We start from the raw sequence: 27,466 nt of genomic DNA on the forward strand, positions 1-27,466 counted from the left end.
TCTCGAGAATCAACCTAAATAATCGAAGAATTACAGGCGCCCCTGGGTGAATTACCGAAGAAAGAAAGAGATAATGGAGAGAAAAGTGAGTCCTCAAGCATTTATCATCCATCATCTTCAAGCACTTGAAGGGTCTATTTAGATGGGAGGGGAGAGCAAGCAAGGAAGGGAAAGATGATGGAGAAAGCTCTCTTGGGCCCATAGCTCGGCACCCGATGCCCCACTACTCGCACCGTCTCAAACGTCAAGTCTCCCTCGTACACTTGCACGTACCCTCCGACTTATATACGTCGATCAAGCCAACCGATCCCTCTAAAACGGTTCGATGTTGTGAAAACAAATAGGCCACCTCACCTCCCCCCCTGAGGAACCAAGGACGCCATGGACTCTTGGTTGGGAAAAGTCATAAAGGTTGTCGAGATCGATCGAGGTGGTGAGTATTTTGGCAAACATGGCAATGCTGGACAGCTTAAAAGGCCATTTGCCAAATACTTGGAGGATTCTAGGATAATGACTCAGTTTACTATGCCCGAAAGTCCCGAACAAAATGGTATAGCCAAAAGGCGCAATCGTACCCGTATGGATATGGTGAGGAGTATGGCTAGTAGAACTAACTTGCCTGATTTTCCGTGGTGTGAAGCTTTAAAAATGGCACTCTACATACTAAATCGGGTGCCTACTAAAGCTGTTCCATTGACTTCTTTTGAGTTATGGACTGGACGTAAACCTAGCTTGAACCACCTTAAGGTTTGGGGATGTCCCGCATAAGTAAGGTTATATAATCCAACATTAGGTAAGTTTGACTCAAGAACCACTCGGTGTTACTTCGTGTCATACCTAGATCATTCTAAGGGATATCGATTTTATAACTCTAATGGAGGTGCGAGAATTGTGGAATCACAAAAAGCAAAGTTTTTGGTATTTGACGTAGCAGAGAAGGGTAGCCACTTATAGACTATTAAGGAAAACGGTTCGGTGCCCAACGCCGTATCAATTTCTCTCCCTATACAAACAGTTGTGAAACCTCCCACACCACAAACCGAGTCCGTTGAGGTCCGGGATCCTATCGCTGAAATAGTTCCCAATAAAGTTATTCAAACCCCTCAGATTCGGGATGAGGTTGTAGTAACTTCATTTAGGAGATCCACCGGGGAGAAACGATCAGCTATACCACCGAACTTTATAGTATATTTAGGAGAGCATGACTACGATGTCGGTTGTGTGGTTGATCCAGTGACTTATACAAAAGCTGTTTCTTGTCCTGAAGCTGGTTTGTGGATAGACGCAATGAAAGACGAGATGCAATCTATGAAACATAATGGTATTTGGGAGCTTGTTGAATTGCCTGAAGGCCACAAGCCCATTGGCTACAAATGGGTGTATAAGACCAAAAGGGATTCCAAAGGAAAAATTGAGAAATTTAATGCCAGACTAGTAGCCAAAGGATTCACTTAAAGAGAAGGCATAGACTACGGGGCAACGTTTTTTCCAGTCTCTTCTAAAGATTCTTTCAGAGTGATCATGACATTAGCATCTTATTTTGATATGGAGTTATACCGGATGGATGTTAAAACTACTTTCCCGAATGGATATCTTGATGAAGAGGTCTATATGGTACAATCCGAAGGTTTTGCAGCCGATGATTCAAGTCACCTTGTATGTAAATTGAAAAGGCCAATTTATGAGCTTAAGCAAGCTTCTAGACAATGGTATTTGAAGTTTCATAGTATTGTCACTTCATTCGGCTTCGTTGAGAACAAGCTGGATCGGTGTATATACTGCAAGGTCAGTGAGAGAAAATTTATTTTTCTCGTACTTTATGTTGATGACATCTTGCTTGCGAGCAGTAATATTGGATTACTACATGAGGCAAAACGAATGTTATCAACGAATTTTGACATGAAGGGCCTTGATGATGCCGTCGATTATTGGGCTTGTCTTAGAGGGCATATGTTGATCGTATTTTGAACAAATTCAATAGCTAAGATTGTAGGCCAAGAATTACTCCCGTCGTTAAGGGTGATAAATTTAGTCTGTCGCAGTGTCCTCATGTAGATGATGAGAAAGCCTAAATGAGGAATGTACCTTACGCTAGTGCACTTGGAAGTATCATGTATGCTCAAGTTTGCATTAAACCGGACATTGCTTATGCAACTAGATTTCTAGGCAAATACTAGTCAAATCTAGGATACGATCACTAGGTTGTTGCTAAGAAGGTACTAAGGTACTTAAAGAGGACAAAAGACTATATGCTATTCTATAAACATGTTCACGACCTACAGCTAGTAGGGTATTCGAATACGTACTTTGCTAGCTGTCGGGATGAGAGGAAATCGACGGCATGGTATATCTTTATATTAGCAAGAGATGCAGTATCATGGAAAAGTCAAAAGCGGACTAATGTGACATTCTCTACTATGCATTCGAAGTTTATAGCATGCTATTGGGCTGCTACTTAGGCTATTTGGCTCCGAAATCTCATTAGAGAGTTGACCGTCTTTGATTTTGTGGATAGACCCATATAGTTATATTATGACAATCAAACTGCAGTGTTGTTTATCAACAACAACAAAGGTCTCAAGGGGTGTAAACATATGGAGGTCAAATACTTGACCTTAAAGGAGAAAGTACAGAGTCGTGACATTGCAATAGAGCATATTTTTACAGATAATATGATTGCAAACCCACTCACGAAAATCCTTCACCCTTTTGTATTTGAACGACATGTCATTAACATGGGCCTAGGAGCATCATTAGATGCCATTGCTTAGTGGGGAGCTATTTTTGTCATGCTATAATACAGTTTGCATCTGTGTATGTTACATCTTGTAACATTCTGATATGTATCAACTTTTTTGCATGCAATGAAGTACTTGAGTTGAATACATGTATGTGGTGTAAATATCAAGGTATTGTGTAAAACCTTGAGTAAAGGCTAGGGGGCTTTCAACTATTAACCTTAAGGATATGTCTTGTTATACGTAAGGTATGGTAACCATGAATGAAAGACATATCGAGGTTCATTGGAACCATAAAGACATTTTTTGCTGCACATAAGGTTTCGTGACACTTAAGGAAAGAGAATGTGCCTAACAAAGGGGATAACACATAAAATAACTCTTTTATGAGGTGTCATCCATTTGTCACACTATCATATTGAATCCATATCAGTAGAGTTGAGAACACTAGTGACTATGGACGGCTCTGCATACAGTTTTATGCGATTCTTGTCATGATTCGGTGTTTGAGACTTTATAGGATCGGATTGGCTATTAAGAATAATCCCTAGACCAGCATAAAGGGGCTAGTTTTTTTATTACGGTGACGACAACGAGTGGCCGTTTTGGACGGCCAACAAACAGGTCTTGCAATTCAAAAGTATTGCGGCTTCTCACCAAATGCCACTAATCGAGTTAGCCAGTACATTTCCACCAAAGAGTTTTGGGTTGCGTTGTGTTTTGCCAGATCACGAACTTCGCGACAACTGCGTGTATGCATGCATGAATAGGGAAGATGCCCAAGACTTTTGTGCGTGATTGAAAATGCAACGGGAAAATGGATGGGAGAGAGTGCCGGTGAGCCTCAACCTCGGCGACCATCAACCTTGGCGGCCGTCAACTTGCCAGATCTTGCCTGAGCCGCAACCTTCCAGGTTTCGCATAATAGACCTGCAATCGTCGATGTGGCTCATTGACCATGGGCAGCGGTGCTTTCTCGTCGTGCAACCCTCGATAGAGCTTCACTGGCGACCATATCTGTAACATCAATTTCCAGAGAGAGAAGACGAACAGTTGCAAATTAGGAATTGTAAATGTTACTGAGGACAAAATTGAAAGGGAAAGATGTTCATTATTCCTCAAAGTCACCTGCCGCTTTGTTAAAGCTGACATTTTTCAAAAAATGGTCTGAAATTTTTTTATCATGAGGATTTTAAAGACCTAAAGTCCTAAAGCCCAACCAAAGGCGACCTAACTCGGGGTCGATTTGTCTTGTGCCTATAAACAAACTTGGGACTTCATTATCAAAAGTTGGATCAGAGTCCCTCAGCATGGTTGGACATTGGCCACCGTCGGCTCTATATGGTGGCGTGACTATGCCCACGCGTGAGTTTTGTGTGAGAAGTGAAGAGACATTCTTCAAAGCCTTGGTCTCCTGCGAACCGTGGGATTCGGGTGAAGGGAATCTCCGGCGGTGCAGTTTTTAGTACCTTTTGGCGAGTATATAGCATATGATCTGCAAGCGAGTAATGAGGAAGCGATTGAAAGCATCACAAGGGTTCAACAAATCCCCAGTTTTACACGAAATGATAGACTGCTTCGTGAGACATTTGCCCCATATCTTTTGTCGGTTCACTTATTGATCCATATATTTTCGAAAGGTACTTCGATTACAGTCTTTTTTTTTTTTTTGGGGGGGGGGGAGCATGCTTGGTGGAACTCAATTTGTTGTTTGAGGAGACAGCAACGGTAAGAATGTTCCATGTAACGCAGCGTACTAGTGAACAAATCGAGTTCCACCAGACGGCAAGCTAAGGTCAAAGCTCGGCAAATCCAATGAAGCAAAGAGAATTCCCATCATCGCTGAACACAGCAGATTACCAATTTTTTTTTTCATTCCACATCAACGAATATCAGTTGATGTAAGCAAAACATGCACCAGCACATCAGCCCCTCGGAGGTTCTCGTCCGGCGGTGCAATTCGGCTGGCATTGGACTTTACGACATCTGCGCCCCTGTGGTTCTCGGCCAACTTGACTGCGAAGACCAAAGTGAACTCCAAACTCATTTGCTTTTATTTTTTTTCCTTTTCTCACTCAAACTTTTGCATTCTTTTTTTTTTTTTTTTTAAATTATGCATATTTTTTTTTCTTTTCATTTTTGTTTTGTTTGGGGCTGCAAGCCCTTGCTGGCCGCTGGACGAGAGCTCGCGACCCTTGCCTAGCCGCGGCAAGAGATTGCGGGCATAATGCACCGAATTGATAAAATTGAAAAATATTTAGGATTAAATTGACACAATTTCAATAAGTTTAGAACTTTTCTAATAATTTTTTTTCTCGGGAAAAAAAATGAGAAAGAAAATAATGAAAAAAATTCAGAAAGGAATAAATAAAGAAAATAGCTATGGTAGAGTATTCTTTAAAATAACTAGGGCACTTGTTGAGGCCCTTGTTTAATATAAAATCCCCTTTGGCTCTTCCATGGAATCAACCATTCTAGTCCATGGAAAGATTCGACCGCCAGAACACACTGCACTGTATACAAGCACGGCAGAAACCCTTGTCCGCGTGGAAATCCCCGCTCTGCTCAGGCGGCCAAAAGCGACTTCTTGGTGGTGCGAATTGGTCCTTTGCTGTAATCGCTCCCCCCCTCCGATTCTCTCAACGATCAACATAAAGGTACTTTCTCAACTCTCGTTTACTCGCGCCTCTATTTCTGTTTTTCTTTCGCTCGAGATTCGCAATTCTCTAATGCGTTTTCTTTTCCCTCCCTATAATCATCAAGTTCACTCTAGTGAATCCAACCACTGGTTGCCAGAAGAAGCTTCAGATCGAAAATGACCAGAAGCTATAAGTTGAGTCTTTCTATGGACTACACAATTGCCTTCATGAATTGCCAATACCAAAATGTTGAATGGATTGTAGGGACAGATTGTGGGATGGGGTAATCGATATGGAGTAATTTTGGGGATATTCCAAATTGGGTTGAGAAAAGTTGCTTATTGTTGATTTAAACTCTAAACAGGGGGAAAGAAATTGAAAGTTACTGATAGGATGATACATTTCTGAGTTGTTTATTACGTAGCGAATGTCGAAGCATTGATGGTACTATGGGTTTTGGTAGCCAAGTGTTGTTCTTTTAGTCTAGTTATAAATGCAATTTGCAAAACTTGGATTATTTGTAGAATTCCAACTCTGGCTTTTAGCCTTGGTCCAGATGAACCTCATTGTTTTAGAAATACACTGCGCATAAAAATTTGATCTTTTTGCATGTATATCTGATCCAATTGTTAGTATTAAAGAAAAGCTAATTCTTTATTGCTTAGACATGTCCAAAGCTGGCGGACTACATTTGTTCATTTAGTTTGGCTCTGAAAGGTAACTGAGAAATTTTTTTTTCTACATTTTGGATACAATTTGGTTTTATCTGGCTATTCAAGTTCTTAGAGGCCGTGCTGCGGCACTTGATCTTATTGTATGGAAACCAGCATCACTTGCATTTCATACTTAAGGATTGGATCATAACAATTTAATGGATCCCCTAAATCTTAAGTTCTATTTCATTGATTTCATCGGAAATATCATCATCTGTAGAGGTTAATGGCCAACTTTCTCTATAGCAATAGAAAAGGGATGTGGAGTAATGACAGTCTTTATAATCTTTTCCATGCAGTCGGGCCGACTTTGACAAGAGGATCTCACAAGAAATTGAAGTTGCTCGGGTTGAGGTATGTGTCTGCAATAGTTCTATGGAGCTTTTTCGGCGATTTTTTCTTGTCAGTTCAATTATTGATTATCCTCTATGTGAGGCAGCAATTCGGCTACGTGTATAAGATGATGGGAGGCTGTGACAAACAAGGGTTTCCAATGAAGCAGGGAGGGCTGGCTCCCGATGATGTTCGTATCTCGTTTGACCTGTCGAAGGAAGATGACATGCGGAAATATGTCAAAGCACCTAAGATTAAGAGGAGGCAGTTACGCCATTGACATTACAAAGGAAGCGTGAAGAGAATTGCTAACAAGAAGTAGAGAATTGCCAAGGCAAAGGCAGAGGTAGCTGACTACCTGGTAGCGTCGAAGGAGCGGCGTGATCACCATAGCGAGAGCTTGGCTAAGAAGAGATCCAGGCTGTCTGCTGCCTCAAGGCCTAGGTTGTTTTTACTTTTTGATCATCGAGCTATTTCAGTTCAGTTAACTTTTACAGCTGAGAATTCGGGGTTACCGTCAATGTGAAGTCGTTTATTTATAGCTTTTAGCTTTGTCTTGGAATTCAGGGGCATCTTATCATTTTGGTTGTTGCTGGTCCTTAGTCTCTGAACTTGAAATTTCAATTTTAGAAAGCTGAGTTGGCACATATGCGGGCGGAAATGATTTAGGTTAGGCTATAGGAACGTGGAGAAAATGTTTAGTGTTTTCAAAGCTGCTGATGTGCTCGTGCATATTTTACCCACATCAACTGATAACTAAACGAAAGTTGCCATGTCAGAGCAAGGCTTACATTATTTCCACCCTCTAAATGAGCATAGCACTGTCGAGATTGTTGAGCAAAGAAAATAACCCCAAGATAACTAATTAATCAAAATCACAAATGGAAACGGTGAAAGTTATGTATTGAAAATGTAAAAGCCATACATTGTCATGAAAGACAAACAATCTCTGTTAATCAAAATAATGATAGTTTATTCCACCGCCATATGTTATTTTCCATTCGTGTTGTATATGGAATTCATTTCCTCTCTTCAACTTATTAACATGCAAGCTGATTTCTCTGCAATTGGTACCTTAATGAAATCAAGAATGTTCCCCATCTCTGAACATGTAGAGAGAGAGTGTGTGTGGTGGGGGGTGGGTTTGGTTTATTTGGTCCCCATATTCGATACCCTTCAAAAAATAAGCAGCTGATGCTAATTACTCGGGAAAATGGGGGTTCTGTGGGAAAGACGAGTGAGCCCAAACATGCTGTACTCACTGGGACACATGCAGTATGACATGTCGATTCTGGTTGTTGGTGGAATAGACGGCGTGCTGCGTGTTTTGGATCAAAGCACGGGGGAACTAGTCTCGAGTTACGTCATGGACCAACCAGTATCATCAGCTTCTTCTTCTTCTTCTTCTTTAGGAGGGATAGATAAAAGAAAGTGAAGAAGGCTCTCAGAAAATGCATGAATTTCACTAGAAGCTGCTCCACCTTTGAAGACGATTTTAGGTTCTCTTTTTATTTATATTTTTTTTTTCCAGTTGTGGAGAAAAGGAGCAAAAAGAACGAAGAGGAAAGGCAATGTGTGATGACATGATGGTTGTTGTTCTAGCAAATTGAAAGAAAAATTATGATGTTATCACTAAATTAGAATTTTGATATGCCTGGCCCTCTCGTAATTAGAGTGAAGACTATGCTTCCCTCCCTCAAGTTATTCAGTCCAAGTGGCCAATAGAAAATTCCTGCACGGCCAAACTTATTTCTAAATAAGCGGGAAAATTATCGAAGAAGTTCTAAACATATTGCACTTGTGTCAATTAAGTCCTAAACATTCTACTCATGTCAATTCAGTCTTAAACATTTTAATGATTTGTCAAATTAATCCCAAATCTTTTAACAAATTGCCAATTTAGTCTTTTCGGCCAATTACTCAAATAATAGGTTTAGGAGTAAAATGGCAAAACTTCAAAAGATATATGACTAAATTGGCAAATCATCAAAATGTTTATGACTGAATTGGCACAAATACAATAGGTTTTGGACTTTTTGAGTAATTGTTTTTTTTTTTTTTTTTTGCCTTTTGGCAGGAATTTTCCTTTTCCTTTTTGTTTTTTTTTTAAGAGATAGTGAAAAGTTTCTAGCACCGACCTTCCCCCAAAAACAGTCTTTCTTCTTGGAAACTGAAAACAGAATCGTCCCGCCCAAACTCTGACGACTCTCCCGAAACCCAAAATCCCGTTCCACGATCAGCAATGGCGGCTTGCATACGCAGGGCCAAGGCGGACGATCTCCTCCAAATTCAAGATTGCAGCCAGAAGTGCTTGTCCGAGGGCGACGCTTACTTGATAAAGCAGTTCGCCATCGGCATCCTCACCTGGCCTCATCTCCAATGGGTTGCGGGAGGGTTGCGGGAGGGCCTTGATGGCCGGATCGTCGGCTACGTCATGGCTGATATGGACGATATGGAGGGAAGGAAAGGGGTCGGCTACATCAGGTCCATTGCTGTTTTGCAGCCTTATCGCCGGAGCGGCCTCACCTCGAAGCTCGTGAACGTTGCTCACTCTCAATTGATGGAGGTATTCCCGTCGGTACATTTCTCGTTTGTTCTTCTTCACTTTTGTAGGAGAGTCTCTGGTTAGGGATGTCTGGTTTTAAAGATTTTCGTAAAAGCGTAATTAGTATTACTATACTCTGTTTGTGCGATGTTCCGCGGTGTGCAGGGATGATCGGAGCTTTAGGGTTTTCTCTGTTTCTTTCCTTTTTCAATCTGTTACGGTTATCTTTAGTTTTTCCTCCAATGCAATCATTGCGTTTGGGATCAAATCTGCAAGAGGGATTTGGCATGCCCTTGAGGGGATCCTTCCTTCCACTTCACGATCGGAGTCGATTGCCCCATTTGACACTAACAAGAGATTAAGACTAGATCATATAGAGTCTATTTATCTTACCCGTACTTTGGATGATGTTGAACAGGTTAATGATGCCGAATTGGTGCGTGTAAATGTGAGGCAGAGTAACAATGCTGCACGGAATTTCTTCCGTAGTGGACTGGGCTACACGGAACATGAATTGAAGAATCCAGACCATTTTGAGGATGGTGAGCCTGCCTGTGTCTTGTGGAAGCAGCTAAGGCAGAATTTCATCCACGATCAGCCTCGACCGGCTGGTGGTGGTGGGGGTGGGGGTGGGGGTAATCCAGGGGAGGAGGAAGTTGGTCCAGCGAACAGGGGCTCACCTGAGTCAGGTAACCTTGGACTGGACTGAACAACACTCGCTCTGTCGCTCATTTAGGCCGTTTTTCTTGATGCGAAACTTGACTCTGTAGAGATCGCCATTGTCTCTCAGCACGTACATATGCTTAGCTAGCGTACATGGGTAGGTAGTGGATCTTGGTACAGCTCTGATTCTCCACACGGTCTCATTCAGCCAATTAGCCTTTCATTTTTGGTTTCTTCCTCAAGGCCACCTTCAAGCTTAGTTACCCTGGCTGTTTGGGTTTTGTCAAAAATACGATGTTACGGTGGCGGGCGCCACGAAGCTACAACTGGTTGAGCTTCTGGGGAAATGCAGTCATTTCCCACCACAAGGTTTTTCTGCTCGAAGCAAACACCATTTGGTTTGTGACTCTTGCGATGTATGATATCCGATGAAACATGACATGCAATTGAAAAGTCGCAAATCGACTTTTCACCAGATGTCACCGATGAAGTAACCTCAATGCAACTCGGCTAGCATTGACATTTACGAACATCTACACCCCTCTATGGTACGAAGACCAAAGTGAGCTCCAATTCATTTGCTTTTGTTTTTTTCTTTTCCTTTCCCACTCAAACTTTTGCATTTTGGAACGACAATATGCAAAACCTTAACTCGAAGAACTTGGTTATTTCTATTTTATCGAAGATATTGATGCTGAGAGAGGAATGTAAAAGCAGAGAAAATTACTCCCTATCGATTGCAGTTTTGATCTGTTGTCCCTAAAATCCATTCAACAGTTTAGTATTAGCAATTCAGGGAATTAGATCCTGCAGTTTTTGATATGCTATTCTGGGCAACAAGTGCCTAAATAACTATTGCTACTCACTCAGGTCCCCAAAGAAAGATAGAGGGGACAATGAAAAAATGAGTACCTAAAAGAATAAAAATCAAATTTTGCGCTTCAGATACTTAAATGCAAAAGCATATCAAACGTCGTCGCTATTTCCATTACTGTAAATCGTGTGATCACTTTTACAAGCATGTTCACCAAAATCGATCGTAGCAAGTAATTCCAATTGGAAGACAAGCATCCATAGCAGTCTCAACATCACATGAGCGACAAGAGCAATAGTTCCATCTGTGAACACATAGAATAATTGCAGTAAACGCCCAAACACAAGGAACTGAACAGGGGCCAATACCCACTCGATCAATTCAACAATACCCAAAATACATCCAATCACAAAAAATGGTGAAAAAGCAAAGAACCGAACAAAGAGCTTCAAAGAATTCCGCATAAGAAGAGCGACAACCCAACCAAAACATCCAACATTTCCCACCCAAAAAAGGATTCAAGTTACAGCTCCTGGGCACCTTTGATGTCAAGTAACTTCTTGCAAGCAGCGCTTCGTTTGAACTTGATGATTATAGAGAGGGGGAAAAAAAAAGCATCAGAAAATTGCGAATTTGGAGGAAAAGTAAAATTGGAAAGAGAGGCGAGTAAACGAGAGCTGAGAAAGGATTCAACTTACAGCTCCTGGGCACCTTAATATGTGGTTAAGGAGCTTGTGTCAAAAAGTTCTTATGGAGCAGTCAAAGATACATGTGCAGTTGGTGTTTTAATGAGGCCCTCGGTTATGGCAAAGTTCAAGTGCAGCTTGGACTTGGAAGGCATCTGTGGCAGTTCAACCCATTAGGGCTATGGGAGAGTAGCAGCTGAAGTTCGAATTATTAGCGAAGTAATTATGACCTGGTTCAAACGTCAAGCCAAGAGGGAGATTGTTAAAATATGTCTCAAGTTTGAGCCCGAAGCAAAAATCTGAAATTGGATATATGTGGATGTCCATGGAAATATAGATTTCTTGATTCGGTGATTTCCTGAACTTATCTTGATTTTGAATCAGTGTGCAACAAGTGAGCGGTCAACAAAAAGATAAGACCAGATTTTTTGTAGATCACGAAAATATATTTCCGTGTGGAATTCGGTCAGTAAAACAAGAAAGATTGGTTGGTTCAACATATATAAGAATCTGATAGGTATTCGGTCAACTTGAACTTTGTTGACATTAGTTTTTTGACATTTCCTTGGCAAATGCGCACGTTTATATATTTTCAGGGGATTGCTTGGGTGGATACGAGAAATCAGTTATTGAAGCGCCGTGTGTGAGCACTTGTTTGGGATTTATCTGTGGGTTCTTCGTTCGTGAAATTACGCTAATATCTTTTAGTGTTTTTTAGCCGATTAAATCTTGTCATTAGATTTGTATAATTCATTTATGAGATTGAGAGATTATTTCACTAGAAACCGAGGGCTAAATACTGTGTGCGTTATTGGATGTAATTGACGCTAGAATACACCGAGAGTGATTGAGTAACTCGAGAGTGTGTTTTGTAATCTCCGTGTATCGCTTGATTACAGTGAAATTCATTGTTGCTCTTCCCTTGGATATAAGTATCTACGATCAAGCCACATATATCTGGTGTCTTATTTATTTTATTGTTCTGTTTATTTATTATTTGACCGTTTAACAAAACGAGATTGGACGTGACAATAAAAATCACCATTTTTCAATAGCAATGATCCATAAAATAGTAACTTCTAAAATAAAATAAATAATAAAAAGTCTAAAACACGTAACAGAAAAACTAAATGTGATGCTCTTGGAGAAGTCAAAAACCATGATGAAAGCCAAGGAGTCGCTCTCGGAGGAAGGAATAATTTTTTCATTCACCCAAGCGTCATGGAATATTGTACATGTCATGCTCTATTTTAGGGTTGCCTTGGTTTCTGGTCCGGCTCTCAACTTGTTTTTTCAGTTCTCGATCCAATTCCTCGGTTCTCGATTCTCGATTCGGTTCCCGAGTGGGAATTGCGAACCGAATCACATAGTACAAGTTCCAAAAAAACATGGAACCGAGAATCGGACCAATTTCCAATGAACTTGGAACTAAACCGGTTCCTATAGCTGATTCGATCCTATTCCTAATTCTACCCGGGAGCTATGGTCGCCGAATCCTCTTTTTTACTTTTTCCTCTCAGTCTCTTTTGTGCTCGAAGAATTTGCTCTATCTGACATAGCTTCCCTCCGCCTAACAAAACTCCACCGAAAATATATGGCCTAGAATATGCTCTTTAATCACGAATTTCCCCATATTTCTTTCCATGAATTCGCTCATAGTTGGTTGAATATCTTCTTTCATAAATCTTCAGCTCAAAAATCTGGAAAGAAAGCGTTAGTTTCCTTCTTTCAAAAGCATGCCATCGTAGGAGGGTAGTTCACATGTGCTCGTCCATGATGTGACTTTATCCGTTATGTTGGAATCTTCCTATAAACTTGAAATCGTGGCTTGAGTTAGACGGTCAATTCAATTCTAAACTTTTTAATTTGGTCAATTGCGTTCCTAATCTTTTAACTATAGTTCAAAGATAACTATATTGAAATATTTGAGACTCGATATGAGCTCCCCACACTTTTGATTAGGGGTGAGCAAAAGGAATTGCTCAAACTGGACCGAACTAGCTCGTTCTAAATGGTTCCCTCTAGTCCGGATAGTTCTTAATGGCACTGATCTGATTCACGGTTCCTTAAAATTGGAACCGGTGAGTTTTGGTCCGATTCCCGGTTCCAAGAGTGGAATCATTCACCCGGACCACCTGGATTGGACCCATTTTTTTATTTGTTTTCCAAGGCTAAAAACCTGAAAACTCTCATTTCTTCACAAACCCTCGTCACCTCGAACACACCTCTTTTCCTAACCTGAAAACCCTAATCCATTCTTCACAAACCCCCAGTCTTACCCTCATGCTCATTCACTCTCAATCTCTCACACCTGTCGCAGCCTCGACACCACCACTCACCCGAGTCGCATCCCTCTCGCTCAAAGCCTCGTTCTCGCGATCTAGTCTTGCCTCTCTCTCTTGCTTTGTCCTTGGCCTCCTCCTCTACCGAGATTGACCTCACCATGGAGGATATCGACTCTGACAAGGACGGTTTCATCAAGCCACGCCAAGTTCATGACCTTCTGAGGATCCGACTAGTCCTCCTCGGAGGTAGAGATCTGCAACACCTTCGACCGCTACAACCAGGACAAGGATGGCCTGATCTTCACCCTCCTCCAGAGGCCAAATAGGATCCTTGTTCTTGAAACCCTCAATCTCTCTTTTCCCTTGAGCCCAGCTCCCTTTCTTTGAGTCCAACCTAAAATCGAGACAAACCCTCAAATATCTCTCAGTTTCTTCAATTGTCTCAAGACCAGAATGGGTTTGGAAGTATACCTCAAATGCAGCCGATCCATTGGAATCACACAGGAACCGGACCAGACCGGTCGGTCCGGTTCCAGGACCAAATGGGCCAGTTCCCATTGGGAATCGGCCATTCTGGTCCGGTTCCCCAATCTAGATGGGGTCTCACCCTAAAACCGATCACTCCTATTCTTGATATGCGAGGGCCTTAACGAAACCAAACTAAAATGGAGCACATTCCATATACTGTTTAAGCCCTAAGACTTCAATCAAGTTCAACTCGTTCTTTGTGGTTGCCTCTCCTCGCCAATTTCCCTGCTTTTACATTCCTCTCCCCTTCAATTTCTCCGTTAAAATAGAAACAATGAAGTTCTTGAATTCCAAATAAACGGAACATTTACATGCGCGACCCTATGAATTACCAAAGAAAGAAAAAGAAAATAGAGAGAAAAGTGAATCCTCAAGGATCAATCCATCATCTTCAAGCACTTGAAGTGCCTATTTGGCTGGGAGTAGAGAGCCAGCAAGGAAGTGAGAGATAAGAGAGAGAGCTCTCTTGGGCTGATAGCTCGGAACTTGATGCCCCGCTCCTCGAACCGTCGCAAACGTCAAGTCTCCCTTGTACATTTGCACGTACCCTCCGACCTATACGCGTTAAACACGGTGCGGATTACATTTGGTTCAGCATATCGAGCCAATTGATCCCTCTACGACGAGGGGATCCAAGACAAGAATGATCAAGGTATGTAACTAAAAGGGGTCGACGTCGTGAAAACAAATAAGCCACCTCACCTCACCCCCGCTGAACCAAGGACGCCATGGACTCTTGGTTGGGAGGTTCATCTTGCTAAGGGACCTTTGGGTCGATGTCACCGGCACTATCCCATCCATATCCCCACTGCATTTTCAATTATTTGTTAGTCATACCAGACTTCAATCACCCACAGACAAAAACATGTCTTTTTCAAGTTACCTGAACACCCATACGCGAAGTCCATTGGACATGAATTCTTGGAGGAGAGGGATGATGGTGAAAGGACTATCTCCCCAGTGCTCGATAACATCATCGCTGCACGGTTCCCAGTCGTGATCGAGCTTCGTCAAGTTGGCATGAAGCGCTTCTTGCACATCTTCTCTGTTCATGTACGCATGCACGTACTTCTCGCTGCACGGGTCGAAGTTCATAATCTAGCAAAAACAAAACACCACTCAAAATTCTATGACCATCGCCAATTTTATGTAGGGTTTTGCATATTATCGTGCAAAAGTGCAAAAGATTGAGTGGAAAACAAAAAGGAAATGAATTTGAGCTCACGTTGGCCTTCTTGGGGTGAGAAGTCAGGTTGGAAGAGAAGCACAGAGGGGCGTAGATGTGGTAGATGTCAATTCGAGAAACATTACTGTCCGCATCCGACGTAGCCGAATTGCATTGGCTTACTTCATCGGTGACTTTTGGTGAAAAGTCGCAATACTTTTGAATTGCGTTCCATGTTTCATCAGATATCAATGCATGCGTAGCGAGGTACTCATACATCCCTCTGTTGTCCGTCTCATCGTTGATTACTGCGTTTCCAATCTACATGCGTCCATATATATCCTCAGTTAAAACCAATCCTATTATTTTTTTCTCATCTATCTACCAATGTCCGACGATTTAATAGATATAATGAGTCACGAGGAATGGCTTCAATGCCCAGAATTGGTGCTAATCAATAGTGGCTACATACGAACAAGAGAATTACCGACTAATGCTGCATTCATCGAATCAAAATTTGACCACCCAATAAGAGATGCAGCATTCACACTATTTATTTATTAAGAGATGAAGCGTTCCTACCAAATATTCCAATGTGATGTTGCCTACAATAAGCACATGCTTAGCCTTTAGTTGAATCCCATATAGCAAATGGAACAATTGAGTAGCAGATAGCAACTCCAATCATGAAAACAACAGCCAAAATCACCTGTTCTGCTCATTATGACAGATAACAAGATTTCTGTACATTTTTTATGAGGTTCAATATGGAAAGTAACTTTATAGCCAAGACGTGCATGATGACTTCTAGCCATTACAACACAAAAACACATGCAAGCTTAGAGCATTTCCAATTGTGAATGTTCAGACTTCAGCTGTTTCCAATAATTCCAAAGTTTAATATAGACAAAAGACAATGCAATTCATGAAAACAACGTACCATAATCCCTTTGAGGTTGATAAGGGTCTTGTTTGCCTTATTGTTATAGTTTAGGACGTTGTGAGCGAGCTGAGGCACGTAATGCCCTGCGTAGCTCTCGCCTGCAATGTAGAAATCCCGGTTCTTGTACTCCGGAAACCTCTCCAGCCAATTTAGCAAGAACACAAGATTGTCCGCGGCTGTTTTGCTGTCTCCGTTCTTGCGATAGTCCGACGTTGAGTTGGAATAAGAAAAACCGACACCAGCCGGAGACTCTAGGAACAACATGTTCGCGGCTGCCCTTGTATAACAAATACTTGATCCCCCCAATCAGCAAAAATAAATGGTGAAATACTTTTGAGAACACTAAACTGTGTTTTTTTACTTTAAATACTTTACCAATGTTCCATGCAAATTTATTTCTGTAGAGAGTCTTTCCATCACTATGGACTCGGAACGGTCCGTGTTCCTGCATTGCTCCATAGGCGAGGGATGAGCAACCGGGACCTGCAAAACAGCATAAATAGCTAACTTTTACTCACTCAAACGCACCAAAAAATAATCTGAACATGATTAACAATATAATGACGTGGATAGATAACCATAAAAATGATACATATGGCTCATTTGTGCTTGTATATGTTGGAATTGACAAGATAAATAAGGTAAGTTAGAAACTGGCAAATCGTGATCATAACTTATATTCATATACTTTGACTATAAATTGCACCTAAAAACGTAAAACGCATCTAGCAACGCTTGAGCTCAACGCTTTAAGTATCAATGTGATAGCTCGAAGTTATTCGAAATCGATAAAAAGCCAACCACAACAATTAGAAACATGCTTAGTTCTGGTGACAAAGTTATGTGCATTATTTTATTCATCAAGTTTAACCTCTGCCTATTATGCCCCTGAAACTACCACGCCATTATATATCTTGGCTCTAAAAACCGTGATAAATTCCAAAGTAAAGAGAGAAATATGGTTGCCTTGGAAGGGAAGATAACATTATATTGCTTTCTGAACGTGAAAATGACGGTTGGAAATGAAGCGAAATTGGGAAAACTAAAGCACACACCTCCATTAAGCCATAGAAGAAGTGGCATCGATTCCTTATTTCGCCCGGCTTCGGCAAAATAATAATAAAACGCTCGACCGGGCAATTCATCGATGGTGACATAACCGCCATAATGATCGAATTCAACTGGCGGTTGTCCCGGCAACCTGATGATCCTATCTTTTTCCTTCAGTCCTTCTTGAAGATAAATTCTGGAATTGAGAATTTCATGGTGAACGCTTGCCTGAAAAAGGCTGGTGTCGATCCAAGACTTCTTGGACTTCACCTTGTATAGAGAAGTAAGAAATTCTCCTTGCTTCCTTCCATGGATATGAGCAAGCGATGACAAGATGCAGAAAGAGAAAAGAAGAAGAGAAGAGCGTGTTTTAGGGTTTCTGTCCATTCTCTGTGCTCTCATCTTCTTCCCCTTCGAACCACGAGAGAGAGAGAGAGAGAGAGAGAGAGAGAGAGAGAGAGAGAGAGAGAGTTTGTGTGTTTAATAGTGGTTTTTTATATATTGATATGGATTAGAATTTGCTGCATATATAGAAAATCGGAAGAGAAGACAGGAATTGGTGATTGACCGGGAAAGTCCCCACAACCTGAGTAAGCTTGATTAGATCTAGGTAATGATAGCCATGCAATTAATATTTTCTTCATTTTCGGAATCATGTTGTGCCATGCGACTCCAATAGAGACAGCGTTTGCTCATATGGAAACACATGCAGCTTACTTACTATAGAAATACTTTCCTTTTATTGAATTTAATCGAATCATATAGGATTTGTTACCAAATATGGATATCGTGGCTTAATATTGAAGATGTATCTACAACTAGAAAATTATTCTACAGCTTCCTTTTGTTACCATTTTTTTTTCTCTTTGATAACCATATTTAGTGTTGAAAGTCATGATTTTCGGCTCTTAATGTCTTCACATGGGCTTGATAACCACTAAATACACACAACTTGATGAAAATGCTATGACTAAATAAATTTTAATCTAACATACGTTAATAACAAAATGCAGATTATGATCCCGTAAACAATGTTATGGGACTAAGTAATATTATACAACTTATATGAGACCCTAATGGCATCTTTTATTTGAAATTTACCTTGTCAATGAAAACCATGAACTATTTTATCTGCTTCTTGAGGTTGATATGCAGTATTCCAAACATGAATTACGAATGCACCCTGGATTTTAAATATGCGTGTTATATATATATATATGATATGCAAATGATGAATGTCAACAAGATGCACCAACAAATATGATATATGCCATATGAAAAAACTCATCGACGTTCTTTAAGAACATATTGCTGTCCATATTTCGATGCAAATAAAAAAGATTTGACTAATCATGCATAGAGACTATATATTATATTTAAAAATCATACATAATGCATGAGACATTATAGGCTCAAAGGTCGACACCCCGACAAGCCTCAGTTAACGTAATGAGAAAACAAGAGGAATCAAATTAACCTAAGCATCTTATTAATCTAAAATATGCAGACAATTTAAACGTGCAATCTTGATAAAAAATTAAATCATTCAAAAATTGAACTACCTAAAGATCATAATCCGTAAATTAGATAATATGAAATTCAAATAAAAAGGCAGTCTTACCATGGATTAAGATTGCCAATTCAAACACAAAGGATGGAGGATACCGACTGTTAGGATTAAACGCACAATCATAATGAAATAAAGAGTAAAAGTAGAGACACAAAGTTTATACTTGTTCACCATAAACTAGGGCTAACTGTAATTAGCACATCCATCTACTATATTACATTACTCAATCATAAGGGAAAGAAAATATATTTAACAGTAGTTATTTACAATATCACATGAATTCTGAATGGTCACCCTTAAATTAGGGCTAGTTCACCACTTAAGGTAGCAGGCAACAACTTCCTCTTCTAGTTCAGAAACATCACAACACATCATGTGGTGATCAAATTCTGTTGTATATTCTTTCATAGACAGCTCCTTTTGTTTGAAATTGAGAAATTTGATAAAAGTATCTTGACAGTAGTTCTCGGGTAAGAACCTTCTTTTCAATTCTTTCTTCATTTTCTTCCATGTTGTGATGCAGCTCTTTCCTTTGCGAGCTCTTTGCTTTTTTAGGTGTTCCCACCAAATAGAAGCATGTTTCTTGAGCTTGATGGCAACTAGTTTCACCCTTTGATCATTTGACATATATTTGTAGTCAAAGACTCTTTCTACAGTGTGTAACCAATCCATGCATTCTTTTGGCACTTTTTTCCTTCGAATTCAGGAATTTCGACATTCACATAAGAATCTTGATGAATCCTATGAGGCCTTTGATGTCAATGTCCAAGAAGTTCTCCTTCACTTGAAGCGTGACTTCCAATTCCATCGAAGGGGTTAACATCTTCTTCATTAAAGAGAGCTTCTTTTGAATCATGATGCAAAACATCATATTTCTGAAGTTCAAGGTATTGCAAATGCTCCTCCAGTTGCTATACTCGTCTCCTTAAAACATCCATATCCACATGTCGTAGGTCGCTTTCTCGGGCTGAGGAGACTCGACATTTGGTCCACGTTGACGATGACCCGCCATTTTTTTAATGGAAGTATGAGATAGAATAAGAAATGGGTAACAAAACGAATCACTCAAAAGTATTTCAACATTGAGCTCTTACACCAATTTGATGCGTTTGTGGGATGGGGAATGATGTATTGAGTAATTATCAATGGAAGTATGGATAGATGAGTGTGTGGAAGGGATAACAATGGTTAAATGGAAATACATGATAGATTACAATCAGAACTAAGGCATAGAGAATATCACTAGCCGAGGATCACGATCGGGATTGACAAAATTCTCCATCAAAGCCTACAGAATATAACCGGCTGATGATACAAGACTTCGGAATAGGAGAAGTTCACCACCAAGGCCTACTTAGTATCACCAGCCAAGGATACATGGCTTCTTTGGCTTACCACCAAGAAAGAATCCAACTTCCAAGGATATAAATGCTAGTGACAGATATTTGCTCACACAGAGGTAAATCTCATATATTTTCATTCATCAAATGCCTGCCTAACATTTAAGAATTCGCCTCTATTAATAGAGTGATTATTAAGGAAAGAGACTAAACACTAAAGTCATAAGAAAAACCTAACATTAATTGACATGAGAACTAGAAAACACAACAAAAACCTAGGAACTAGAAAATGCATTAAAACACCTAGAAACTTGAATTTCGACTCTTGAAACCTACAACATATTTAATACTCATAAAACTTATAATGAAATTCGTTCACTAACCTTGATCAGAAAATAATCATCTCAAGAGATCAACAAATATCCAAGGAAATTTCTTAGAATAACCTCCCATCAATATGTTGTTGATTAGCATCGAATTCGGGCAACTAGCTTGATGAATTTGTAACTCAATAATTGATCAACAAAGAAAGAATCGACAACTCATTAATCAATAACTTTTCCGCATATTAGCTACTATTCTTGCGCATCGTCATGAGGATCGATAGAGCCCATTGCTCCCGCATCACTTTATCTATAATGTTTGAGTAGTCCCACGATCTTGGAATTGTTGCTTGACCAACCAGGGGATACGAAAAAATGAAAGAAAACAAAGGAAAGAAAAGGGAAGAAAAAAGAAACAAGTTTGCGAAAATCTTCCACGGTACCAATTTCAAAGACAACTATATTGAAACATTTAAGACTCAGCTAAGCTCCACGGATTCTTGATATTGTTTTGTTAATTAAACTATTCGTTGACTGAAACAAACTTGTTGGCGCTAAAATCCTTCGACCAGGCCTAAGCAGACTTTTGAGTTTTGGCCCAAAAGGGTTGAAGCACAAAAGGATTGCAAACGTAGAAATCTTTTATCGAACTCAAGCTGTTCGTTTTCCAATAAGAAGTTCCGAGCCTGTTTTGTACAGAGAATGTCAAATGCAAGGAATGTTTATATTAACATCATAGGCATAATACGGACTCTTGATAGTTTGATAATTAACACGTTCGATGGTCCACCATATATGACAACCTTCAACGCGTTAAAACTTAGGACACGACATCGGAATTGAATCGACGAGGCCGAACCAAACTACATGACACAATGCCGGAATTTAATCGACAGCACCGAACGCCGTAGAACATAATACTGAAATTTAATCGACGGTACTAGACATGATGGATGAAGGCTACAACACCAGAATTGAATCGACGATCTTGGACCCGATGAGCAGACGCCGGAATCTGATCGACGATACCTACCTTTGGTTATGAAACTCGCCGAAATCGAATCAATAACAAGAATCTGAAAACTACAGCTAGACTAAGGGGCTAAAAGCTAATTGAAAAGATAAGGATTTGTTTGTTATGTCCTCTCTTTTTTGTGTCTAACGCAGAGCATTTATATAATAGCTTAGGTAACCATCGAGCGGTTATTTCCTTCGGCTCTCCACTTTCTGCTCCACTTTCAACACGTCTTCCTATCTTTCGACGGTTTAGGCTGATTTCATCATTGACAGTTGCCTACTTTGCACGCCATCTTTTGAGGTTTTTCTCCTTTTGGCACGTTTTCTTTCTTGCTCTGAAAGGAATGACGCCAGAATTTACCATAACATGTGGCGTCTTTCCGATTGATCCGTATTTAGCTCCAGTACACCTTTTCCTAGCTGATCATGACTCCCTGACGTACTTGCCACGCGTATCCTTGGATAATTTCTGGTGTCAACAAAACTATAATGGAACACATTCCATGTACCATTTAAGCCCTAAAGAACAAACAAGTTTAAGTCTTTCTTTCCTATTCCCTCTCTTCGCCAATTTAAGGTAGCGGGCAACAGCTTGCTTTTCTAATTCATAAACATCACAACACATCATGAGGTCATCAAATTCTGCTGTATATTCTTTCACAGGCAGCTCTTTTTGTCTAAAATTGTGAAAATTGAGGAAGGTATCTTGACGATAGTTCTCCAAGAAGAACCTTCTTTTCAATTCTCTCTTCATTTTCTCCCAAGTTGTGATGCGGCTCCTTCCTTCGCAAGCACTTTGCTTTTGTAGGTACTCCCACCAAATAGAAGCATGTTTCTTGAGCTTGATAGCAACAAGTTTCACTTTTCGATCATTTGATATTTCTTTGTATTCAAAGACTCTTTCTACATTGTGCAACCAATCTATACATTCTTTCGGAAGCATTTTTCCGGCGAATTCAAGAATTTCAACGTCCACATAAGAATCTTGATGAATCTTATGAGGCCTTTGAAGTTGAGTCAAGAAAGGTCTTCTTCGCTTGAAGCATGAGTTCTAGATCCAACGAAGCGGTTGACATCTTCTTTATCAAAGAGAGCTTCTCTAGAACCCCGACGCAAAACATCATGTTTATGAAGTTCAAGGCATTGCAAATGCTCCTCCAATTGCTGCACTTGTCTCCTTAAAATATTCACCTCCACATCTCATAGGTCTCTTTCTCAGGCTGAGGAAACGCAACATTTGATCCACATTGATGACAACCAGCCATTTTTTTTAATGGAAGTATGAGATGAAATAAGAAATGGGTAACATAACAAATCACTCAAAACGAGTTCAACCTTAGGCTTTGATACCGATTTCATGAGTGTGTGGGATGGGCAAACGATGTCTTGAGTGATGGTCGATGGAAGTAGGGATAGATGAGACTGTAAGGAATGGATGTCGGTGGGTAAATGGAAATACATGATAGATTACAATTAGAACCAAGACATACAAAATATTACTGGCTAAGGATCACGATCGGGATTGACGAAATTCACCACCAAGGCCAACAAAATATCACCAGCCGATAATACAGGGCTTTGAGATAGGAGAAGCTCACCAACAAGACCAAAGATGTAGTGCTTCTTTGGCTCACCACCGAGGAAGAGTCCAACTTTCAAATATACAGATGCTAGAGATAGATATTTGCTCACACGGTGGCAAACCTCATATAATTTCTTTAATCAAAACCGTCTGCCTTACATTTGAGAATTCGTCTCCATTTATAGAGTGAATGTTACATAGGGAATAGACCAAACAATAAAGTCATGAGAACTACCCAACATTAATTGACATAAGAACTAGAAAACACAATAAAAACCTAGGAACTAGAAAATTCATTAAAAAACCTAGAAATTTGAACTTGACTCTTGAAACCTTCAACATATCCAAAACTCATAAAACTTGGACTGAAATTCGTTCACCAACCTTGACCAGAAAATAACGACCTCAAGAGATCAGCACGTATCCAAGGAAATTTCTGAGAATAACCATGTATTATTGATTAGCAATTCGGCAACTAGTTCGATGAATCAGTAACTCAATAATTGATCGGCAAAGAAAGAATCGACAACTCATTAATCAATAACTTTTCCACATAATCGGCAAACATTCTTGCGTGTCAACATAAGTTGATTGATAGAGCCCAATGCTCCCCCATCACTTTATCCATTATGTTCAAGTCGTCCCACGATCTCGGAATTGTCACTTGACCAACCAGGGGATACGGAAAAGAAAAAAGGAAAAAGACAATGGATAGAAAAAGGATGAAAAAAGAAATAAGATCGCGAAAATCATCCACGGTAGTGATTTCAAAGAGAACTATATTGAAACATTTGAGACTAGGCTGAGCTCCACAGATTCTTGATATTGTTTTGCTGATTAAGCCACTCGTTAACGGAAACAAAGTCACAATGGAACACATTCCATGTACTATTTAAGCCCTAAAGAACAAACAAGTTTAACTCTTTCTTTCTGGTTCCTTCTCTTCGCCAATTTTCCCCCTTTTTGCATTCCTCTCCGCATCAATTTCTTCGTCGAAGTACTTCAATTCCTAAATTGAAAGGTCTATTTGACTGGGAGTAGAGAGCCAGCTAGGAAGTGAGAGATGAGAGAGAGAGCTCTCTTGGGCTGATAGCTCGGAACTTGATGCCCCGCTCCTCGAACCGTCGCAAACGTCAAGTCTCCCTTGTACACTTGCACGTACCCTCCGACCTGTATGTGTTAAACACGGTGCGGATTAATTTTCGTTCAGCAAATCGAGCCAACCAACCCCTCTATGAGGAGGGGATCCAAGACAAGAATAGCCAAAGGGTATGTAACTCAAAGGGGTCGATGTTGTGAAAAAGAATAAGCCGCCTCACCTCGCCCCCAATGAACCAAGGACGCCATGGACTCTTAGTTGGGAGGTTCATCTTGCTAAGAGACCTCTGGGTCGATGTCACCGGCACTCTTCCATCGGTGTCCCCGCTGCATTTTCAATCATCCGTTAGTCATATCCCACTTCAATCACACTCAAAGGATTGCCGAAAGTTGTTGATGACTCAACATTAATTGGTTCTACCTGATTTTCTTCTCGTCGCAATCTTTCTCTTATAACATGGATGGTGCGCAAATTTTATTTACCTGAACACCCAAACGCGAAGTCCATTGGACATGAATTCTTGGAGGAGAGGGATGATGGTGGATGGGCTATCTCCCCAGCTCTGGACAACATCGCTGCACGGTTCCCAGTCGTGATCGAGCTTTGTCACGTTGGCATGAAGCGCCTCTTGCACATCTTCTCTGTTCATGTAAGCATGCACGTAGGAGTCTCCACACGGGTCGAAGTTCATGATCTAGCAAAACAAAACAACCCGAAATTCTATAACCATTGCAAATTTGAGTTAAATTTGCATATCATCATTCGGAAGTGCAAAAGTTTGAGTGGCGAAAAAAAAAAGCAAAGGGATTTGAGCTCACGTTGGTCGGCTTGGGATGAGCCGTCAGGTTGGAGGAGGAGCACAGAGGGGCGTAGATGTTATAAATGTCAATAGCAGAAACGTCATTATCCGCATCCAACGTAGCCGAAAAGCATTGGCGTACTTGATCAGTAACATTTGGTGAGAAGTTGCAATACTTTTGAATTGCATGCCATGTTTCATCGGATATCAACGCATGCGTAGCGAAGTACTCGTACATCCCACTCTGGTCCGTCTCGTCGTTGATTACTGCGTTTCCAATCTGCATTCATCCATATGTCAGATGATTTAATGGACTGGATTAGTGCTAATCAATAATGGTTAGTAACAAGAGAATATTACCTACTAATGTTACATTCATCGAATCAAATTGATTCCCTCCCCCCCTCTAAAAAAAAAGAAAAAGACAAAAAGCATCATATCTGATATGTTTTATGGCGCGACTAGTTACATTACAATACCTGCTACAGCAACGATAATGAGGCATTCACGCTATTTATTTATCAAGAGATGCAACGTTCCTACCAAATATTCCAATGTAATGTTGACTACAATAAGCACATGATTAGTTGTTAGTTGAAGAACATTATAGCAAATGGAACAATTGAGTAGCATCTAGTAACTCCAATCATAAAAACAACAACCAAGACGTGCACGATGAATTCCAGCTTTTAATCATTCATTAGAACGCAAAAGACCAAGACAAAAACACGCGTAAGCTTAAAGCTTTTCCAATGACTTTAGGTGTTTCCAACGATATCACAATCTGATATAGAAAAAGACTATGCGATTCATGAAAACAACTTACTATAATCCCTTTGAGGTTGATCAGGGTCTTGTTTGCCTTCCTGTTGTTGTATAGGATGTTGTGAGCCAGCTGAGGCACGTAATGGCCCGCGTAGCTCTCGCCTGAAATGTAAAAATCGCGATTCTTGTACTCGGGAAACCTCTCCAGCCAATTTAGCAAGAATACATAATTGTCTACAGCTGTTTTGCTGTCTCCATTCGTGCTATAGTCCGACGTTGTGTTAGAATAAGAAAAACCGACGCCAGCCGGAGACTCTAGGAACAACACATTCGCAGCTGCACTCGTAAGAGACAAATGATTAATAATCAGCAAAAAGAAAAGGTGAAATACTTTTGATTCTTTTAAATACTTCACCAATATTCCATGCAAATTTATTTCTATAGAGAGTCTTCCCATCACTATTGACTCGGAACGGTCCAAGTTCCTGCATTGCTCCATAGGCGAGGGATGAGCAACCAGGACCTGCAAAAAACAGCATAAATAGCTAACTTTTACTCACTTAAACCCACCAGAAGATAAGCTAAAGAGGATTTACAAAATAATGAGGCCGACAGATAACCATAAAAATGATATCTTGTATATGTTGGAATTGACAAGATGAATAAGGTAAGTTAGAAAATGGCAAATCGTGATCATATAGCAACGCTTGAGCTCAAAGCACCTGCTTCATTAAGCAATCAATGTGACAGCTCGAAGTTATTCAAAATCGATAAAAAGCCAACCGCAAAAATCAGAAACATGCTTAGTTCTGGTGACAAAGTTATATTCATTATATTATTGTAGCATTAAAGTACGTATACCGATTGATCACGTTTTAAGATATGCCTAACATGTCCCTGAAACTACCATGCAATTATATATCTTGGCTATAAAAACTGTGACAAGTTCCAAAGAAAAGAGAGTAACATGGTTGCATTGAAGAGAAGCAAACTTTATATTGCTTTCTAAAACTGAAAATGACGTTGGAGCTCAACCGAAATTGAGAAAACCAAGGCACGCACCTCCGTTAAGCCATAGAAGAAGCGGCATCAAGTCCTTATTTCGCCCCGCTTCGGCAAAATAATAATAAAATGCTCGACCGGCCGATTCATCGACGGTGACGTAACCGCCATAATGATCGAAGTCGACCGGCGGCTGTCCAGGCAACCCTTGGATCCTATCTTTCTCCTTGAGTCCTTCTTGACGATAGATCCTGGAATTGAGAATTTCCTGGTGATCGCTCGCCTGAGAAAGGCTCGTGTCGATCCAAGACTTCTTGGACTTGGCTTTGTACAGAGAATCAAGAACTTCTCCTTGCTTCTTTCCATGTACATGAACAAGCGATGACAAGATGCATAAAGAGAAAAGAAGAAGGGAAGACTGTGCTTTGGGGTTTCTCTCCATTCCTTCTGCTCTCAGCTTCTTGCTCTTCGAGCCAAGAGAGAGTGAGAGAGATGTATTAATGGGGGTTCTAATGTCTAGATTCAGATTCCAAAGATCTGTGTATATGGAAAATCGGAAGACGAAGATGGCAATTGGTGGTTGAACGGGAAAGTCTCAACAACCTGAGTAAGCCGGATTTTTGGCAATCATGTTGTGCCACGATTAATGGTGATTTTAATGTACAGAATCGGATTCGAATTAGCTATGAATGTAGACAATCGGAAGAAAGAGAATATGGTAGTGATGTCCATGCAATTAAGATTTGTTTCCTTTTCGGAATCATGTTGTGCCATGTGACTCCAATACGGACAGTGTTTGCTCATGTGGAAACACATCCGCTTATTATAGATATTATCAAAACCTTCCTATAATGGTCATTATACCAA

The 27,466-nt window shown here is 40.3% G+C and overlaps 3 protein-coding genes and 1 pseudogene across 3 annotated transcripts in view; 1 reads left to right on the top strand and 3 right to left on the bottom strand.

Moving 5' to 3' along the window:
- LOC115742302 overlaps nt 1-7,016 on the top strand; it is a 46,898-nt pseudogene extending 39,882 nt beyond the window's left edge.
- LOC115742227 (serine carboxypeptidase-like 40) lies at nt 65-27,263 on the bottom strand. The gene is made up of 8 exons (XM_030676374.2): nt 26,660-27,263; nt 26,013-26,120; nt 25,659-25,933; nt 24,852-25,112; nt 24,516-24,727; nt 24,254-24,359; nt 23,973-24,104; nt 65-149 (listed from the first exon to the last, which is right to left on the bottom strand). Exons 1-8 carry the CDS (start codon nt 27,039-27,041, stop codon nt 135-137), a joined length of 1,491 nt encoding a protein of 496 aa, XP_030532234.2. The 5' UTR covers nt 27,042-27,263; the 3' UTR covers nt 65-134.
- The window catches only part of LOC115742228 (serine carboxypeptidase-like 40), a 34,106-nt gene continuing 6,713 nt past the window's right edge, over nt 74-27,466 (bottom strand). The window contains exon 8 of the mRNA XM_030676377.2: nt 74-134. The gene's annotated coding sequence lies outside the window, so the exon portion shown is untranslated. The remainder of the gene's footprint in view (nt 135-27,466) is intronic.
- LOC115732266 (serine carboxypeptidase-like 40) lies at nt 14,264-17,497 on the bottom strand. Its single transcript, XM_030662916.2, has 7 exons — nt 17,108-17,497; nt 16,428-16,535; nt 16,050-16,324; nt 15,170-15,430; nt 14,828-15,042; nt 14,647-14,752; nt 14,264-14,499 (listed from the first exon to the last, which is right to left on the bottom strand). Exons 1-7 carry the CDS (start codon nt 17,487-17,489, stop codon nt 14,353-14,355), a joined length of 1,494 nt encoding a protein of 497 aa, XP_030518776.1. The 5' UTR covers nt 17,490-17,497; the 3' UTR covers nt 14,264-14,352.

Source organism: Rhodamnia argentea, chromosome 5, assembly GCF_020921035.1.
Source record: "Rhodamnia argentea isolate NSW1041297 chromosome 5, ASM2092103v1, whole genome shotgun sequence".
Classification (NCBI taxonomy): Eukaryota; Viridiplantae; Streptophyta; class Magnoliopsida; order Myrtales; family Myrtaceae; genus Rhodamnia; species Rhodamnia argentea.

What these genes read in the sequence shown, in the direction of transcription:
- LOC115742227 (XM_030676374.2), bottom strand. Translation starts at nt 27,041, where the DNA reads ATGGAGAGAAACCCCAAAGCACAGTCTTCCCTTCTTCTTTTCTCTTTA. An exon ending in TCTTCTATGGCTTAACGGAG is followed by an intron (nt 26,121 to 26,659) that starts GTGCGTGCCTTG and finishes TGTTTTTTGCAG; the next exon opens with GTCCTGGTTGCTCATCCCTC. An exon ending in TAAATTTGCATGGAATATTG is followed by an intron (nt 25,934 to 26,012) that starts GTGAAGTATTTA and finishes TTACGAGTGCAG; the next exon opens with CTGCGAATGTGTTGTTCCTA.
- LOC115732266 (XM_030662916.2), bottom strand. Translation starts at nt 17,489, where the DNA reads ATGGACAGAAACCCTAAAACACGCTCTTCTCTTCTTCTTTTCTCTTTC. An exon ending in TCTTCTATGGCTTAATGGAG is followed by an intron (nt 16,536 to 17,107) that starts GTGTGTGCTTTA and finishes GCTGTTTTGCAG; the next exon opens with GTCCCGGTTGCTCATCCCTC. An exon ending in CTTCGCGTATGGGTGTTCAG is followed by an intron (nt 14,753 to 14,827) that starts GTAACTTGAAAA and finishes TTGAAAATGCAG; the next exon opens with TGGGGATATGGATGGGATAG.